The following is a 17900-nucleotide window of genomic DNA, read 5'->3' on the forward strand; positions in this document are numbered from 1 at the left end:
AGCAAGTGATTGTTCACTTATCGCCAGTGGACGCACAATGAGCACGGCAATTCAGTACTGAGTCCCCGCTGCCACCGACACACCACAACAGAAGCGGGACATCAACAACACCACCTCCGACCTCCCGCGCGGTAGCATTTACCGACTCCGAATATTGATCAGCACACAATGGCTCGCGCAGCAGTCATCCCACAGTCGCCGCCCAAGCGGACGACGCGCACAAGAACCAAGGGTTCGACGACCACTACATCTGCTAAACCTGCGCCCAAAACGACAAAAGCCAGGGCACCTAGCTCTGCCACCGAAGCGAGGAAAAGAGGCAGCCGGACCACAGCAGCAGCAAGCAAGCCCGCGGAGGAAGATGCGGATGAGTCGACAGACGATGAGATTGGCATGTTCTCCGAAAGGAAGACAACGACGGTAGCAAAACCTAAGGGCCGACCTCCGACTAAATCCACAACTAGCACGACCGGTCGTGGTAGAAAGCCCACGCCCACTACAAACGCGGAATCGGGCAGCGACAACGATGATGAGCTTGCTCAGTCTGACGCGCCAAAGAAGCGCGCTGGGAGACCGAGGACTAAGCCTGCGACGCCTGCAAAGACCGAAACCGCCCCAAAGACGCGAGGACGACCGAAGGGTTCTACAACAACAAAGTCGACCAAGCCAGTCGATCCTGTGAAGGAGAACACACGGTTGAATGCGAAAGGCTTCACGGACATTGATTTCTCTTCATCGCGCGAAGCACCCAAGCGTGTGTATATTGCGACGAACTCTGCGACCGCGAGATCGAACATGCTGCGTGGACCAGCGAAGAAGAAGAAGGTTACATTTCAGGATCCGTCTGATACTGCAGAAGAAGAAATGAGCGAGCCATCCCCCCCGCCGACTGCTGGAAGACGACGAGGAACAATAGGGCCTGGACTCCAGGCGGGTCTTGCGTCTAAGCCAGTTCGCAAACCTGCAGCGACCTCCGCTAAGGGTCGGAAGCCGGGAACGGCTAAGAAGGATGGTCCGAAACCTCTTTCGCCAAAGAAGACAACGCAGGTCGCCAAAGCGCTTTCGTCGTATGTCGACTCGGATGGAGAGGATGACGAGCTAAGCGGCGACAAAGATCAGGTCAAATTTGTTGTCGACTCACCCCACAAACACGGATCAGAGAATACCGGCCTTAGTTCACCAGTAAAGAAAATCAACATCACTGGAAAGTTCCGGAAATCACTTGACGAGAATGGCGAGCCTCTGCCTGGCCCTAGACGATCGATCGACTTTAACGACACACTCCTTATGTCCAGCCCTGCTCGACGACCACCCCCTTCGCCTTTCAATTTCTCACTGAGGGAAACACCCAAGCGTGGAGCATTCGCTCTTCGCGATGACCCCAAATCATTATCGCAGCCTCATCTCTCCCCAACACATAATTCACCTCTCAAATTGTCGCCCAGGAAGGCACACTTGGAGACCCCGAAGCGAGGCAGCGTCTTTTTAGACAGTGGCAGGCCTTTGTCGCAACCCAACTTTACCCCGGGGCACAATTCTCCTCTCAAGGCGTCACCCAGAAAGGGCTTGTTCGGGGCGTCGTTCACGTCACAGGCCCATGCCGAATCCACGTCAACCCCATTGAGACACAGTGTCTCCTTCCTCCAGAGCCCAGCAAAAAGAATTGCTTCACCATTCAAAAGCTCGCTGTCTGCAAGCAGAGGCCCCATAACCGAGGATGATGAAGCTGACCCTAGAGAGGATGTGGAAGAACCTGCTACTCCTGACGTCGACGAATCGCCGCTTAGAATGACCGATTTCGAAGGAGCCAAGGATTTTGAGAGTGAAGACGAGCAGGTTGATGAAGAGCTGCCGGAGAGAGTGGATGATAACTATGCGACCAAAGAAATCGATACGCAATCCCCGGCCGTTGCAGAAGAGTCCGACGAAGACACTCTGCACGAAGAGGTTGATCGGGAGCAGACCATAGAGTATGAGGAGGACGACATGGGCAATGCGGCTGAGGACGTCACGACACATGAGGAACATGTTGATAGTGACGTTCCCAATGACCAGCATGTAGAAGAATCTGCCGACGAGCTGGTCGAGGCCACTGAGGAGCCTATGGAAGAGTTCGAGGAAGAGTTCGAAGAAAAGCTCAGAAACGACCCCGAGGAAGAACCTGCTGATGAGCCCGTCGAGCCTATGGAGGAGCCTATGGAGGAATACGCAGAGGCAACAGCTGAAGAATTTGCTGTTGAGCCGACGGAGCATATCGATGAGCTTGTTAAGGAACCCATGGGAGAATTTGCCGAGGAGTCAGTGGAGCCACCCATGGAGGAGACCGAGGAGTCTGTCGAAGGAGAAGCGACAGAGCCTACCGAGGAACCCTGTGAATCTCCCGTCAAAGAGCTCGTTACCGAGCCTGACGTTGAACTTGTCAGAGAATCCGAGGCTGAGCAGACTCACTCAACGGGTGAAGATGAGGAGATTGGTGAGAACAGGGATCAGAACGAGCCTCAGGAACATACCACCGAATACGCTGAAGATGGCCAAGAGCTTGATGCTGAGGTTCCTTCCCCCGAAACTAGAGAGGACACCGTGGAAATGGAAGACATTTCCGCTTCGCAGCCCGAGAAGGACCTGAGCCCAGCAAAGCACAGTGAGACGCGTGAACCCATACTTGAAGGCGAGACTTCAGTCGGACATGACCAGGAAAATGCCGAGCAGCCCGATCAAGAGGCAGAAGAGCAGACTGAATCAGCAAATCCGGCAACTGAGAATGCTCCAGGTCCAGCCAACACAGGACTAAGAAGCAGCTTGGTTGAAGGCCTCGAGGATGTATTCGTCGAACACGCAGCAGCCCCCGAGCCTGTCAATGATGACCGTGATGGCTCGGAGACGGAGGACGACCCGGATATGCTGGAGGCGAGCGACGAGGAGAATGCTGCAGAAGCTTTTGACGACTTCGACGACGTGGACGACCAGTACACATTCGATGACAGCGAACCAACGCTCGTAGGCTTCGAAGCGACCGAGCGAATCCCACCCAACCTCGTTCCCATCCAGCCATACGAGGTCGAAGAAGCGGAAGATCCTTTCAGTCCTTCGCGCCAGGCTCAGAACGCCTCCAGACGCGTCCTTTCTCCTGTGCGTATCCTTGAAAGCCATATCAGGCAAAGCCCTATCAGACGCAGCACGAGGAATGTTCCTACAGCTGCAGCAGCCATGGGCAATGGTACGCAAAATAATGTCGACCTCTCAGACCCATTCGTTGAGCACAGTCATGCAACGCCTCGTCGTAGATCAACTCGTGGACTAGTCTTCGACAACGCCCCTCGTTTCACACCACTGGCGCAACAGTTTAGACAGTGGAAGTCTAATAGCCCCGAGAAGGCGCAGGCGAGGCGCCCTCGTAGGGGTATCTTCTCTTTGGGGGGCCGCAGGAGGTCTAGCAACGTTACTAGTACCTCTGAGGTTTCATATCCTGATGTCTCCAGGCAAGCGGAAGCTTTATCGTCCGAGCCGCAAATTCCACATCAAGAGCGGGAAGATGTCGATGCGCCTGAGGTTGCTGAATCTGAAGAGCAGGAGCCTGAAACAAATGATGAGCTGGCCCACGAGGAGACTCCAATGCCTGTTTCGCCTGTTTCGCCTGCGCCGCAGGAACAGAGCGAGGTCGTCGATGTGCCTGAGTCCAATGAGGATCAGGAGCAGGAAGCGGAACCAATGGCCGAGGACCCAAATCAACCTTCATCAGCCGAGTTGCCGACTCCGCAAGAAGATTTGAATGATTTTGATATGACTCAACCTGAGGAGCAAGATCAGGATCCGGAACTAGTCGGTGATGAGCCAAGCCCCGAGAAGGCTTCATTGCCCAACTCGCCTATTTTGGAGGAAGACAGCAATGATGCCGATATGCCTGCTATTTATGAGGACGAGCCGTCACAGCCCATTGGCGACATGCCCAGCCAAGTGGAGGCTTCGTTGGCTGAACCTGACACTTTGCAGAAAACTGACAAGCATGCTGACATCCCCCAAATCTACGAAGATGAAGATCAAGGTTCGCAACTAGCGGGCGATACTGAGACCCTCGAAGAGCCGTTGGAGCAGCCCGCAGAGGTAGTTGAGAGCAGCCAGGAGGCTGTGACCGATGCAAGCGAGGATAAGGAGAACATGTACGCAGTGCCGTCAGTGCCTGACAATCTTGCTTCTGAGGCGCAGCCAGGGAAGGAAAGAGAGCTCGAGGATATTCCTGTTCTTGCACCTTCTACACCAGTGAAGAACAGAATTCCTGAGATGCAGACTGTACACACGGTTTCTAAGGTTCCACTCAAGCCCGAAGGCCAAATATCACCGTTGAAGATGTCGCGTAAGCGTGGTCTTTCGCTCTCTGCCTCTTCCCCAGGGCGGTCCTCCAGACTCCGCATGTCGATTGCACCCATCGCGCAGAATGCGCCCCAGCTCTCACCTCGCAAATCGCCCCGACTACAAAGAACGGTTGCGCGCCAGTCACTCGGTCAATCGCATACTCCTGATACAGCTAAGAAACATGTCGAGGCTCAAAGGCCTGCACCGCCCAAGCGGCCCTCGTACTCTCCCAGCCCTAAGAAGAAAACGAAAACGCCTCGCACAAGCATCACCGCTCCTAAGCTCGCCCTACAGGGTTCTGTTGTATATGTTGATGTGCACACAACCGAGGGAGAGGACGCCAGTGGCATTTTCATTGAGCTTCTGCAGCAAATGGGAGCCCGATGCGTGAAGAACTGGTCGTGGAACCCTCGCGCCAGTGTATCTCCGGAGGAGGGAACAGAGCCCAAGGAGGGCAAAGTGGGAATCACCCATGTCGTCTACAAGGATGGAGGTGTTCGAACTCTGGAGAAGGTCCGACATGCCAGAGGCCTTGTCAAATGTGTTGGAGTTGGCTGGGTCCTTGAGTAAGTTTTTCACCATCTACGATAAATGCACGGTACTAACAGTGGGCAGCTGCGAACGCGAGAACAAATGGCTCGATGAGGCACACTACGAAGTCGATCTGTCTATTATTCCCCGTGGTGGTGCGAAGCGTCGCAAGAGCATGGAACCACGCGCTTTGAGCAACGTCAACGGCACTCTCGTCAAGACCGACGCAGCGAGTGCATCTGCAAACCGCAGACGGTCCAGCCTTGCCCCTCCCAAAGAATCCACCCCCAGAGATGCGACACCCTCTTCGCGTGATGAACCATCTACCCCCGACGCCACTCCTAAGATTGGCGCCGGTCACACGGAAGCAGACCAGCGGTACTGCCACACGCCCAAGACCCCTGGCTACACCTTTGACATGGATGCCATTGGCATGTCACCGGCCACACCATTCTACCTGTCGCAGCGGACGAAACTCGTGCAACAGACCTGTCCTCCGAAGCAGACCCGGCAAGGGCTCTTTACAACGCCGGCTGCGGCGCGCGAGCCAAACCAGAAGCTGCGGGCCAAACTGGAGGCGGCCAGACGAAAGAGTCTGGCGTATAAGCCACGAGTGGGAAGCCCCCTTGTTGAGTAGATCTTTGGTTAATTTTTTTCCGCTCTGGATTGGTCTACTTTTATGCATGAAATTCTGGTTACTGGATAATTGTTTATGGTTATGGTTATACTACATACCCCTTTGTTGTCTAGTGGCGTATGGTTGGATTATAGTATTGGAAATTCATGTTATATTCATCATACAACATACATCCACGTGTTTGCTTCACAGATTCATACTTCATTATCATTATAATAAGGATATGGTTTGTAGGCGCGAGACCAGCTCAACTGTTAACCCACCACCCCAGTAAATGCAGTCATACTCACAGACCCGGACCGACAGAGACAAAGGCTCTCATCGCCTCCACCACATTCCCATCATGCAACCTCAACAACTCGGTCGCAGTGCTCTTATTCAATTCCAACTCCTCGATCTTCCCCACCATCCCAATTAGCCTTCGCCCAAATCTCTCTATAAGGTATTGACATACCAGGAGATTCACATCCTCCACCGCCACCTTAGCCGCCTTCTTCTTAGTCGCTTCTACCGGAACCCTCTTCTGTGCCTCTGCCGGCTTCTGCACCCCACCACGACCACCAGCACCACCACTTTGTCCCGAGGCTATCTCCAAGCGACTCATTGCCTGGCCCAAGGCCTCTTGGTCTGCAGCGGAGGGAGTGGAGGCGGACTTGGGGGTGTCGGGGGCGATATGGCTGGGGTTGAGGGCGGAGAGGGCGGCGGCGGCTTTGCGGTCTTCGGCGTTGGTGGGGTGGTGGTGTTGTTGGTGTTGATGTTGTTCATCATCGTGGGCGGAGGGGATGGAGTCGGACATGGTGATTGATTGATTGATTGATCGATTGATTAATGCAAGATAGATGGGTTTGAAATCGGACTGTCAGTAGTTAGTCAGGTCGGAGGCAAAACAATGAAGATAACCCAGCTACATTAAGTTAACTCTGGTCGATACCGAGAACACATGACGTCGGAGTCCCTGGCAAAGACAAGAGAGCAAATTGCCTGTCTGGGTTAGCGGGACAAGCGTGACTCAAAAGAGTTCAAATCCGCGAATAACCGATTTTCTTTTTTTTTTTCTTGTGCATTGAATTAAATTTAATTGAAAGTGTAACGTGTTTGTTGTCTTTTTCTTTGATTCCTCATCTTGGTTTCTTCTTCTTCTTCTTCCTCTACTACTCCCATCAGATTATTCCCTTCTTTCAATTCCCTTGCTTCGTTGCAGTCATTCATTCAAAGAGCGGTGGGGAATCACATCCACTCTTGACAGCGCCCTAGCGTCGATCACTACTCCTCGCTGCCTCCACCGACTCTCTCACAATGGCGGAGTCAGAATGGTCCCCTAGCTGTGTGTATACCCCTTTTTCTTCATTCGTCTGGGAAGAGAATGTAATGTGATGACTGACTCATATTAGCCTGGGCCTCGAAGCCCATTAAGCAGGATGTCGTTTATGACGATGCGGCGGGCGTACAAGCCGCACTGGCGAAGCTGCAGAAGCTCCCGCCGTTGGTTACGACTCAGGAGGTGCGATCATATCGCTCGGCTGAGAGCTGAACAGACAAATTGATATAGTTATAGGTGGATGATTTGAAGAAGAGCTTGAAAAATGTTGCGCTAGGAAAGGCCTTTGTGCTTCAGGGTGGTGAGTACACGGATTTAGATTCCGCATTATGACTGATACTGGTACTGGTACTGATACTGTGCAAGGCGACTGCGCGGAGCTGTTCGATTACTGCAATATGGATATGATTGAAGCCAAGGTGAAGCTGCTTCTTCAGATGAGCTTGGTCTTGATTTGGGGTAAGTCTCCTTCCTATTATAACAATGAACCATGCTAATACCTCTCAGGAGCAAACAAGCCTGTCGTCCGTATCGCTCGAATTGCGGGTCAATTCGCCAAGTGAGTTTTCATTCTTTCTTTACATAAACAGCAATGCCTCTAATAACGGATAGACCTCGTTCAAGCCCAATGGAAACCATCGACGGCGTCGAAATGCCCTCCTTCCGCGGCGACAACATCAACGGCTTCGACGCCACCCCCGAGTCCCGCAAACCAGACCCCTCCCGGCTGGTCTCAGCCTACTTCCACTCCGCCGCGACACTCAACTACATGCGCGCCTCTCTCTCCTCAGGTCTTGCCGACCTGCACTCCCCTCTCGACTGGGGTCTCGGGCACGTCATCACCCCCTCCATCCGGGAGAAATACACCCGGATCGTCAATCGCGTCAAAGACGCCCTGCGATTCATGCAAACCGTAGGCATCGACACTGACCGCGGCGTCGAGACTGTCGATATCTACACAAGCCATGAGGGACTCCTCCTCGAATACGAACAAAGCCTCCTCCGACACCTCAAGAACCCCGACTCTCCCAGCACCACCCATTCCTACTACGCCACCTCCTCGCACTTCCTCTGGATCGGCGACCGCACACGCCAACTCAACGGCGCACACGTCGAATTCTTCCGAGGCATCGCCAACCCCATCGGCATCAAAATTGGCCCCAGTATGACGCCCGCCGAATTAACCTCCCTCCTGGACATTGTCAACCCAGCCCGCGAAATCGGCAAGGTGACCCTCATATCGCGCTACGGCGCAGCCAAGATCTCACAGTACCTCCCCGCTCATATCGCCGCCGTACAAGCCTCGGGACATATTCCCGTTTGGCAATGCGACCCCATGCACGGCAACACGCAGGCGACGCCGTCAGGAGTGAAGACGCGGCATTTCAGTGATATCTTGTCCGAGCTGAAGCAGGCGCTGGAGATACATCGTGCGGCGGGGTCGTTCTTGGGTGGAATGCATTTGGAGTTGACGGGCGAGGCGGTGACGGAGTGTGTGGGTGGTGCTGGAGGGTTGACAGAGGAGGGCCTGAGTGAGCGGTATACGACGTTCTGTGATCCCAGGTTGAATGAGAAGCAGGCGTTGGAGTTGGCGTTTTTGGTGGCGGGATTTTATAGGGAGTTGGATGAGGAGTTGGCGGAGGATGAATCTATATAACCCACACCCCTTTTTTTTTGGAGTGGTAAAATGGTATGGATAGTAAGAGTAAGGTCTTTATGAAATTAATATAATGTTTCGGGTTATAAGCCATCTAGTATACCTTTATTTTTATGTTTCTCTTGAGGAAGGACTCATGATGCATTTGTTCGAGTGATATTATCTATCTACCCAACTTTCCAGTCTGATCTTCATACTATCTCTACTTCAAACTTGTAACGAACAGACTAGTAATCATGAAAAAACATATTCATAATCAATAAAGGCCGTCTCGTCTATCATAACCCATCCCAACCCATTCATCCACCCATCCATATACACACCATATCTATATGCATACCATTTATGTACACAAAGCCACTCATCCCCTACCCCCCCAACCTCCATCCTCCCTCCTACTTACTTACTAGAAGACTTCTTCTTCCTCTCAATCCCCTTCCCTTCCCAAATAAACCACAACACCACCCACCCCAGCACCGCCTCCACCGCAAGACCCCACCAAACACCCCCCACAAAATTCTCCCTCAACCCCTCTCCCAACCCCCACCCCCCAAGGAACGGGCCCAACGTCCTCGCCGCAGACGAAATACTCTGCGACACGCCATTAATCGTCCCCAACACCTTCGCATCCGACACACTATTATTCACCAGAATCACCGCCGCCGGTAGCGCAAACGTCCTCGACACGACCTGCAGCGCTATCACCACGGTAAATGCAGGCCAGACGATGTATGCTGCTCTCGGCAGAAGTAAGAGGAAGGGCATGAGGGCGTACGCCAACGAGGAGAAGGGTAAGAAGGTGCGGAAGGATCGCAATGTACCCAGATACCCTTGCACCCAGGGGTAGATGAATATCTGCAACGGGAGGCCGATGATCCCGATAATGGCTGTGGCGAGGCCGACGCGGGAAGAGGGGAGCCCGAGACCGCCGGAGAAGTGGAACCAGCCACGATGGGATTCCGGGGGCGCGCGGGGCGTGGGCAGGAAGGTGAAGGTGATGGCGTTGAAGGCGGAGGTGTGGAAGGCGAGGAGGAATTGGGCGAGGAGGGTGAGGAGGACGTTGCGGGTGTAGATTTCGCGGAATTTGGGGCGTTGATGGGTCTTTGGTTTGGGGCGCGAGGAGCGGCTGCTGATGCTGATGCTGCGTCGGTGGTGGTGGGAGGTGTTGTCGTCGATGTAGAGGGATTCGTCGTCCGGGTGTTCATTTAGGCGTTGGTAGTATTTGCTGTCTTTGTTTCTGGTCCGGCGGAGGGCGCGCGCGATGCGGTGGCCCAGTTGGCGACCCCAGTCGCTGCGGTAGCGGGCCGTTTCGTGGGTCTGGTGTGGTTATTGTTAGTCTGATGGTTGATAAGTTGGAGAGGGAAGTAGTTAGAAATGGGGGATGTACTTCGTCCAAGCCAAAGAATACCGCCAGCAACGAGCAGAAGATGAATACCGCACTGAGCAGGTTCGGCAACAGGAACGGCCATTTGCGCATCCACTCGACCCCATTCGCACCACCAAGGAATGTGCCTGGCCCGAATATCTGAGGATAGTTCTTGACCGGATCAGCCAGGGCACCACCCAGCACTGGGCCTATGATGACGCCGATATTAAAGCACATGGGCAGCAAAAGGAACGCTCGAGATTGATATCTGCAGAGTTTCAGTGATCAGCAACACACATCCTCTCTTCACAAAAGGGTACAGGGGATAAGCATACTTCTTCTCCTCAATAATCTCCGCAATCATCGTCCTCATCACACCCACATTGCTATTCAACACACCCCCCAGCGTGCGAAACACCGCAGCAGCCACAAACGACCGCGAAAACCCAAACCCCAAGCACGAGAGACACGTCCCCAGCGACCCGATCAGCAACACTCTCTTCCTCCCCATCCACTCCGCATCAGCCAGCCGTCCCCACCACACAGCCGTCAGGAACTGCGCCGCCGTGAAACTCCCCTGCAGGATGCCTGCCTGCCCGGAGATGGTCGAGTCCGGTAATGACGGATCAAACGATTTGAGCTGGTAGAACATGTACGCTTGCAGAGAGGTTTGGGTGAGTGGCTCTGACAAACGGGCGATGGTCAGGATGGCAAGTTGGCTCTTTTTCGGTAGTGAGGACCATGTTACGGGCTTTTCGTCGGCTGTGTCGTTGTGGTTGGGATCGTCCTCATTCGCAATCAGATTGTTATCTTCTTCGTCCTCGCTGGAGCTGAAGCTGTCACTGTCGCTGTCGCTGAAGCTGCTCTCGTCATCATCGCTACTGTTGGCGACGAGATGATCATCTACTGATAAGCGCCGCCACTGAGAGGATTCGGGAATAGGTGCCGGCGCAAGTATACGAGTCTGCGCGGAGCTGCCGTCATGGATGGCGGTGTTGACACTGTCTTTGTCGCCGTCGATGGAGGAGTCGACCGACATGGCGGGCGAGAGAAATTGGGTGTCCGGATTTCTGCGGAGATGTGAGGCGTCGGCCTCGGGCGCGGATATCGTTGCAGCAGTAGTATCTACATGATTGTCGGTGTGAGAACTCCGGATCTCGGGTGGTTCTGTGGAGGTCATATATAGATCTGGTCGTGAAGAACAGGGGAACCGTCTGGGGAAACTTCCAGGTACTTCAAAGTTAAGATTCAGCCGGAGGGGATAAAATCTACGGAAAAAGAAAGGGTGGGAACAAAATCTGGGGAGAAGAAGGCAGTGGATAAGAAGAAAGCCGAAGAGGCGATGAGCCAAAGATTCGCCCGAAGCTTGTCATCCCCGCTAAACCTGCCTCGGGTTTAGTCGCCGCGAGTTTGCCGATGCCTGATTCTGTATAGACCAGAATGCGACATGCATCATTCTCCATTCTTTACTTCCTGCACGGTGTAACACGGCGTCCCTTACATGGCTAGGTACCCCCTACTCAGTTAAACGAACATTGCATGTACGCAAATATTGACTCATCTGTGCTACTGTTCTAAACACATCCTTATCCAATCCCATCCCATACAGACAATGATCAATTCAACAAGGCTAGGCACCCCCTGCATCCCATTGAGAACGCTGTATCCAACACTATTAAGAAGAAAGAAAGAAGAAAAGAAAGAGGATAAAAAGAGAGAGAAGGGGCAAGTCGGGTCGTTTTCCTGCCGCGAGATCAACGCCTGGACGGAGATCTTATTCAGTCCGTCGACGTCCAAGACCAACCTCAAGCGACAGGCACGTGAACAAGTCCGAGGACTCTCAGAGATAGTCACACGCCACACGCACGGTGGACATTTCCTCAAGATTCAACTCAAAAGAACCTGCGCATCATCACGTTCTCAAGAACCAGGGACATACACCAAAGTCAGTCGGAAACCTGATCCGAAAACATTACTTTTGCACGAGACTAGGAGAGTTGGAGAGAAAAGAATAGAAAAGAAAAGAAAAGGGGAATAGAGAAAAGTACACAGTTAGAAACAGACATGCTCAAGACCATTGTAACAAATTAAGGAAACATAAAGAGGGAAAGCTCAAAGGCCGTGGTATTCAACTAGTTGCGACGGCTTCCACCAGTCCTGCCCGTCATCTCCAGCGTACTTTCAAATCCCTCCCAAGGGAGCTCATCGTCGTCTTCCGAGTCCGGTTCCTTGCGAGACGACTTGTCCGTGGTGGCAGTGACATCTGCTGTCCGCCCTGCTGTATCAATTCCGATCGACTGAAGAGTCACCTCCATCTCCTGCTCGGTCATCTCACGGCCATTCTGCTTCTGGCCTTCAAGGACATCGTACAATGCATAGATCTGGTCGGCCTTCATGTCGATATCCTTCAACAGCTTCTCAATCTTCTCACCCAGAGACTTCCTCTTTCGCTTGCTCAGCGAGGCATCCAGCTTGTTGTATGAGCCCTGGTATGCCACCAGCTGCATCTTCAGATGAGCCAGCTCATCTTCCAAGGCCTTGAGCACGGTCGCCAGGGCAAGTTCCGGCGATTGCGCGGGCCGCATGGTAGGCTCCTCATTGTAAACAGACGGCTCGGGCATACGCTCCGAGACTGGAACGGGCTTGGGAATCTTCACTGCCTCTGCGGTGTGATCACAAGAACCACCCGGAATCGTCTGCTTGCAGACCGTGCAGTTTTTGCCATTGTGCTTGGTGGCACTGTCAAGTGCACGCTGAGCGGGTTCAGGAAGCTTTGCAAGGTTGTTATCCACCACATGCGCAGGGTTGAATGTGATATCAGGCAGGATAAAGGCCGAAGTCATCTCTTCGGCCATCCGCCGCCGGCGTCGCTGAGAAGCAGCGGGCACGGAGTTGTCCGAATGCCGTCTGGGGCGTTCGACAGGCACCGACAAGTTACTTTCTCCTTCAGTCATGCTAGCCTTGGAGTTGGCGGTCAAGTCGCCCATGGCCGAGGCGGGTCTAGACGGCAACCCCTTGCTTTCCTTGAGGGAAGACTTTCTGGGAATCGTCGACTTGGACAAGCTCTGCCGGGTCGTGTTCCCGGTCTCGTTTGCAGTCTGCTCTTTGCTTGTACTCGACTGCCGCCGTTTCCGAGCCAGGCGTTCCTCTTCCAGAGTCTTTCGTAGTTGAGCAATTTCACGTTCCTGGAACTGGAGTAAGTACGTGTATGTGGTGAAACATGGACGGCAACTTACATCAACGAAGCTCAACAGAGTCAAGTCCTGCTCAGTTGCATTTGATTTCTTGGTGTTTCCAGTAACCTCCCCACTCGACTCAACAGGCTCCGTCTCCTCCACCTCCTCGACAACTACTCTTTTGACGCGCTGTTTGCCAGTGTTTGACTGCTTCCTGGTGCTCACATCACTGCTCTCCGACCGGCTCTTGGATTTTCCTGATTTTGACTTCGACTTCTCCCTGGTGCGGGGGACGTCGATCGAAAATAGTGCCTCTTCTGCACGCTCCTGTTCAAGCCGGGATATTTCCTTGTCAACCTGCGTCGAGATCTTGGCGCGCGAGTCCTCCTGTCGTCTAGTCTTGGATCGCGAGCTCTTGCCGGTAACTTCCCTGGTGCTTCGGCTCGTATGTCTGCTATGCTGCGTATCAGGCTGGCTATCCTCGTCGCTTGCATCAGTCATAGAAGACTGCTCTGACTCGACCGTATCGTCACGGGCTCTGGAGCCCGCGGAAAGGATCTTTGATATCTGCGACTTCAAGTCTGCATTCTCCTGGCGCAGACTCTCGTTCTCGCTTTTGAGGTCCTGACTTTCCAAATACGCAACCCCCAACTGTGATACCGCCATGTCTCGCTCTCGGTTCAGCCGTTTCAAAGTCGACTCCTGAATCTGGGCCTTTCTTTCGATAATGTCGAGTTTATTCTGCAAAGCCAAGTTGGCGGCATCCAGTTCTGGCATACAAAGTCAGTTGAGTGTCGCGGAAAAATAGTATAAAAGTACTTACTTTGGTTATCGCTGGCAAGCTGATCTCTGCGGTAGTCATCCTCCTCGGATTCGTACGGTCGGCTGCGGCCATGCTTGTCCTTTGAGCGTGACTTGTTTGTCCTCAAAGACTCATTCTCCCGCTTCATGTCATCCAACCTCCGTTCAGCGTCAGACTTGGATCTCTCCAATTCTGCAACCTTGTCCTGCAAAAGTCTCAATGAAACGAAGAGTGCCTTCTCATCTTCCGGAATGGGGACGGCATCTAGCGGCATGTGTTCGCGGGTCAACGAAACATCAGTAGCATCATGTGGAGGGGAGACAAAGCGCGTCGTCCGTGCTCTGTTCTGACGCGCATACACGGGTGTGCCGTCTTCATAGACGCCCGAGACCAACTCAGACAAGTTCGGAAGATCCGGTAGTAGGAATGACTGCTGAGTAGCCGTATCACCCGCATTGTGGGCCATGTTGCGCGAGTTGGTGCTAGACTTTCCACGACGAAGTTCGCGAGCATAAGCCTCCTGGGAAGCCTTCTCCACCGCATCGGCAATCTGATGAGAGAGGTTGGGGTTTCCAAAACGTGTCGGACGCGTACTGTTGGCCATAGCCGGAGGTCTTTCGTCCTCAATCAGGGATCCTTCATATGTATCGCGAACCTTTGCGTGCATGTCTGACAAAGTTCGTCGCTCTTTGCGGTTCGACTTGGCTGTGTGAGGATCAACGTTCTCCTTATGGGCAAGGCTGGCGCGTCTGATTTGCGCATCCTTTCGGAGACTATCGCTGACCGCTCTTCTCGCCGGGTTCCGCAGAGCGGACTTTTGAGGGGTATTAGAAGTAGGATAATCGAGTCTAACGGCGGGTGACGACGAGCGAACGCTGTTTTCGATGCTCATGTAGGAGTTTCTCGAGTCGTCCAGTCGACGGGGAGGTTTCGTCGGGCCTCGTCCGGCCTCGATGGAGATGCTGTCGTCGTTGTCGGCCTCTTCTTCTTCTTCGGACGTGCCGACCGGGGAGAAATCTGGTAAATATTGCTCGAAGGTGGATGTGTTGAAAGCATAATCGGGCTCTTCTTCCTCGTACTCGTGGCGCTTCCGGGCGTTGGTGTGCATGGACGGAAGCCGGGGGCTACCATGACCGAGCTCCTTGGTGGACGCGAGCGCCTCGTGCTCAGGGTCAAAGTCGGAGCCAAATGACGCGAAGCTGTTCGTTGTTGCTTCGCGCGACATGTTGCCAGCTGATCTGTGACGCGCCGATATGGGGATGATTTATCGACGGAGTGAAAATCTGATTACCGCACAGGTATCAGATTGTTAAGCTGACTGAATCAGCAAAGTAAACTTGAAGGTAACCCGTTCGTTGTTCTGAGGCTGCAAGCTGCACGGTGGACAGTCAGATGTTTAGAGGGTCGCTGGTAGCGCGTCGGTGCAGCGCGAGTCTCCCGGCTTGAGCAGGAAGTAGCCAGGGAAACCACAACTGAAAGGAAGGAAACAGTGCAATTGCTTAGACAAGACAAGCCACTGCGGTTTCCAAACTATCGCAGAAGCACCACAATTGCACGGTAAGGCCTGGCTAACCGGCTAGGCAACGCAATGGGGACGCGAGTGGATGATGCGACGAAATAAATGAGGAGGTTGGGCTGGTAACAAAGTTACTACGTCCTCGACCAAGTGGAACTCGCCCGCTGCTTTTGGTTTGTTTACTCCCGTGGGCCCCCCTCCCGTGGAGCGGCTGACCGCCTTCCGAGTGCTTACGCCACGAGCTGTGAAATTTCCCATCCGTACGGAGTACATAGTAAACAACAAATTCCTGAATCTTATTTTAAACAGCAGTTTCGCACATCGCCAATGAAGCTTTTGCATTGGGAATCTTTCCATCTTATGCTGGAGCGTATAGTATGTGCAGACGGGATCCAAGAAACACAGTGCCCCCTTCTCTAAATGTACAGGCAGACTGGTGTGGGCTAGGAGAAAACAAGATGTGCCGTCCATAGATTCGCCTTCAATCAAACGCCTTGCTGGGAAACAGAATGTCCAGGGGAAAGAAAACTATTGACAGGAGTCGGAGAGGAATTAAAACAACCTATATGCTAGTATGTAGGGTCGTAAACGCTTATGCTCGTAACGGGTATTGGAATGCGAGGTCGGAAGGGGCAAGGGATGGCAGCCGTAAACGTAGACCAGTTTGTCAGGTCTTCTAGTTATTAGGAAGGAATATCGATGATAGAGAAATCAAGAGGACTGGTGACTATGAGTGTCATCCCTCAAGAGGTGGGTTTCGGCTGATTGAGAAGCAGGGTGTTCTTCTTCGGCATGTTCTTCGCTGATAGGTTGATTAGCGGTGGTATGCTGTTCGGTGGATTGTTGCTCTTCCCGCTCCTCTTCTCGCAGAGGATTCGTGGGCGTAGTGGGAGTGTTGCTTATAGGGCTGGCCACGTCGATATGGATGGTGGGCAGAGGGGTCAATTCACGGAGCTGCGGCGCATGCTCGTTTCTCTCTGCGACTGGGCTCGTATACGGTGGCGCTTCTCCCCATTCCAAAACTTCGTACTCAGGCGGCGGGATGTTGAGTTCACCTACATCACCCTCGTCAACCGCTATTGACGGGCGATCAGCCGAATGAGCAGACACTGCATGTGATTGCACCTGAGTTAGAGTATCTGCGTCGGAAACGTTGGTTGCCCCAGACTGATACGACGAGTAGGACTCGCCTCGAGAATGAACACCCGTGAGAATCGACCCTGAGGATCGATCGGGTGCTGATGCATCGGTGAGAAGAGGACGACGGTCCGAATCGGGTGACGTGGCTCTGATACGAGACCCATCATGCCGCACGTGGCCCAGTTCTGCATATGAGACACTGGAGATACGCCTATCGCGACCACGATTCCGAGATTCCGCCAAAGCCGCGCTGAGGTTTGAGGCACTCCCGTTGGCAGACGCGCTACTTCTCGCGCGGGCTCGACTCTCCTGCCGAAGTTCTTCAAGACGAATATAGTCCCCGCGAGCACGAGCCTCCCGGCGCTCCTGTCGCCGCCATTCACGGTCGGCCAACTCCTCTCGCCGTTGCAAGCGAATTTGATACAACGACTCCATCAATTCTTCTCGGCGGGATTCCTCTTCTTCCGCTGTTTCAGGGAACTCGACAACCATATCCATGCCTGCTCGCTCCCCCTCTCGAGCAATGACCTGCTCCGTTGGCTTGGGACTGGGCGAGTAGGCGGGGAGGGTGATGACCGAGCGAACCGATGTATCCCGTCGAACATTGCTAGTGTTATTGGCGGCGGGGGTGGTAGATCGCATTTCCGAACCTCCTTCGGCGGGTGTGTCTCTGGTGGTGTTCGCATTTTGATTATTCGACCCCGGGACCTGTCCGTATGAGACGCCCACGTTCCACCTATTCCACTTGTCTTTCAGGAATTTCCCAGGCAGATATTTCGGGCGACAATTCATGCGACGGAGGGTACGTAAGACGAAATAGGTCATTAAAGCGGACGCCACGGCGAAGATGATGCAAGCGACGCACTGCAATTAGAGAAAATAGATGTATCAGTGATTGCTGGCAAAAGGAAGAACGAAGACACTCACTATTATAATGATATTGTTCCTGCTCGAGTTATCATTGCCGGAGGCGTGGTTTTTATCCTGGCTGCCATCGGTGTTATTGTTGTTGTTGGGATTGTTAATAATGTTGCCCGGACCATCCTGACGGATGTCAAATTGGCGGAAATTGGCTGGAATGTGCATGCTGTGGATTCCGGGCGATCGGGAATGAGCCCAGATCTATAGCCCCTAAGCATGCAGACCGGCTAGAAAGTCGACGATAGGAGGTGTTATCCCAGGCGAAAAGAGGGTGGAAAACCCGGATCGGAGGCGAACTGGAAATGGTAGCCTAACCGGGAACGCTGCGGAACTGGCGGATGAATAGCGAAGGTTTGTATTCGGGGGTATGAATAGAAAAAAAAGCAAGATAGGCTGCAGAAGTGGCCCGAGGAAGATTTGATAAGATATTACGAATCAGACCATAGACTGGGACAGAGTTCAACAAGAATAGCTAGAGATAGAGCC

At 53.3% G+C, this 17900-nt stretch overlaps 6 protein-coding genes across 6 annotated transcripts; 2 read left to right on the forward strand and 4 right to left on the reverse strand.

Moving 5' to 3' along the window:
* Nucleotides 1-168: 168 nt before the first annotated feature.
* An04g03600 (uncharacterized protein) lies at nucleotides 169-5518 on the forward strand (the record flags this gene model as incomplete). The annotated part of the gene is made up of 2 exons (XM_001401690.1): nucleotides 169-4916; nucleotides 4966-5518. 2 exons carry the CDS (start codon nucleotides 169-171, stop codon nucleotides 5516-5518), a joined length of 5301 nt encoding a protein of 1766 aa, XP_001401727.1.
* Nucleotides 5519-5662: 144 nt separating this feature from the next.
* Nucleotides 5663-6314, reverse strand: An04g03610 (hypothetical protein; the record flags this gene model as incomplete). The annotated part of the gene is made up of 2 exons (XM_059747434.1): nucleotides 5663-5702; nucleotides 5809-6314. 2 exons carry the CDS (start codon nucleotides 6312-6314, stop codon nucleotides 5663-5665), a joined length of 546 nt encoding a protein of 181 aa, XP_059600500.1.
* Nucleotides 6315-6814: 500 nt separating this feature from the next.
* On the forward strand, nucleotides 6815-8493 carry An04g03620 (uncharacterized protein; the record flags this gene model as incomplete). Its single annotated transcript, XM_001401692.3, has 6 exons — nucleotides 6815-6842; nucleotides 6910-7019; nucleotides 7074-7137; nucleotides 7203-7295; nucleotides 7344-7395; nucleotides 7449-8493. 6 exons carry the CDS (start codon nucleotides 6815-6817, stop codon nucleotides 8491-8493), a joined length of 1392 nt encoding a protein of 463 aa, XP_001401729.1.
* Nucleotides 8494-8727: 234 nt separating this feature from the next.
* An04g03630 (uncharacterized protein) lies at nucleotides 8728-10898 on the reverse strand (the record flags this gene model as incomplete). Its single annotated transcript, XM_001401693.3, has 4 exons — nucleotides 8728-8821; nucleotides 8897-9810; nucleotides 9881-10127; nucleotides 10195-10898. 4 exons carry the CDS (start codon nucleotides 10896-10898, stop codon nucleotides 8728-8730), a joined length of 1959 nt encoding a protein of 652 aa, XP_001401730.3.
* Nucleotides 10899-11991: 1093 nt separating this feature from the next.
* Nucleotides 11992-15062, reverse strand: An04g03640 (uncharacterized protein; the record flags this gene model as incomplete). The annotated part of the gene is made up of 3 exons (XM_001401694.3): nucleotides 11992-13044; nucleotides 13096-13805; nucleotides 13859-15062. 3 exons carry the CDS (start codon nucleotides 15060-15062, stop codon nucleotides 11992-11994), a joined length of 2967 nt encoding a protein of 988 aa, XP_001401731.1.
* Nucleotides 15063-16064: 1002 nt separating this feature from the next.
* Nucleotides 16065-17579, reverse strand: An04g03650 (hypothetical protein; the record flags this gene model as incomplete). Its single annotated transcript, XM_001401695.3, has 2 exons — nucleotides 16065-17357; nucleotides 17421-17579. The coding sequence occupies 2 exons, from the start codon at nucleotides 17577-17579 to the stop codon at nucleotides 16065-16067; spliced, it is 1452 nt and encodes a 483-aa protein (XP_001401732.1).
* Between the last annotated feature and the right edge of the window lie 321 nt (nucleotides 17580-17900).

Source organism: Aspergillus niger, assembly GCF_000002855.4.
Source record: "Aspergillus niger supercontig An04".
Taxonomy (NCBI): domain Eukaryota; kingdom Fungi; phylum Ascomycota; class Eurotiomycetes; order Eurotiales; family Aspergillaceae; genus Aspergillus; species Aspergillus niger.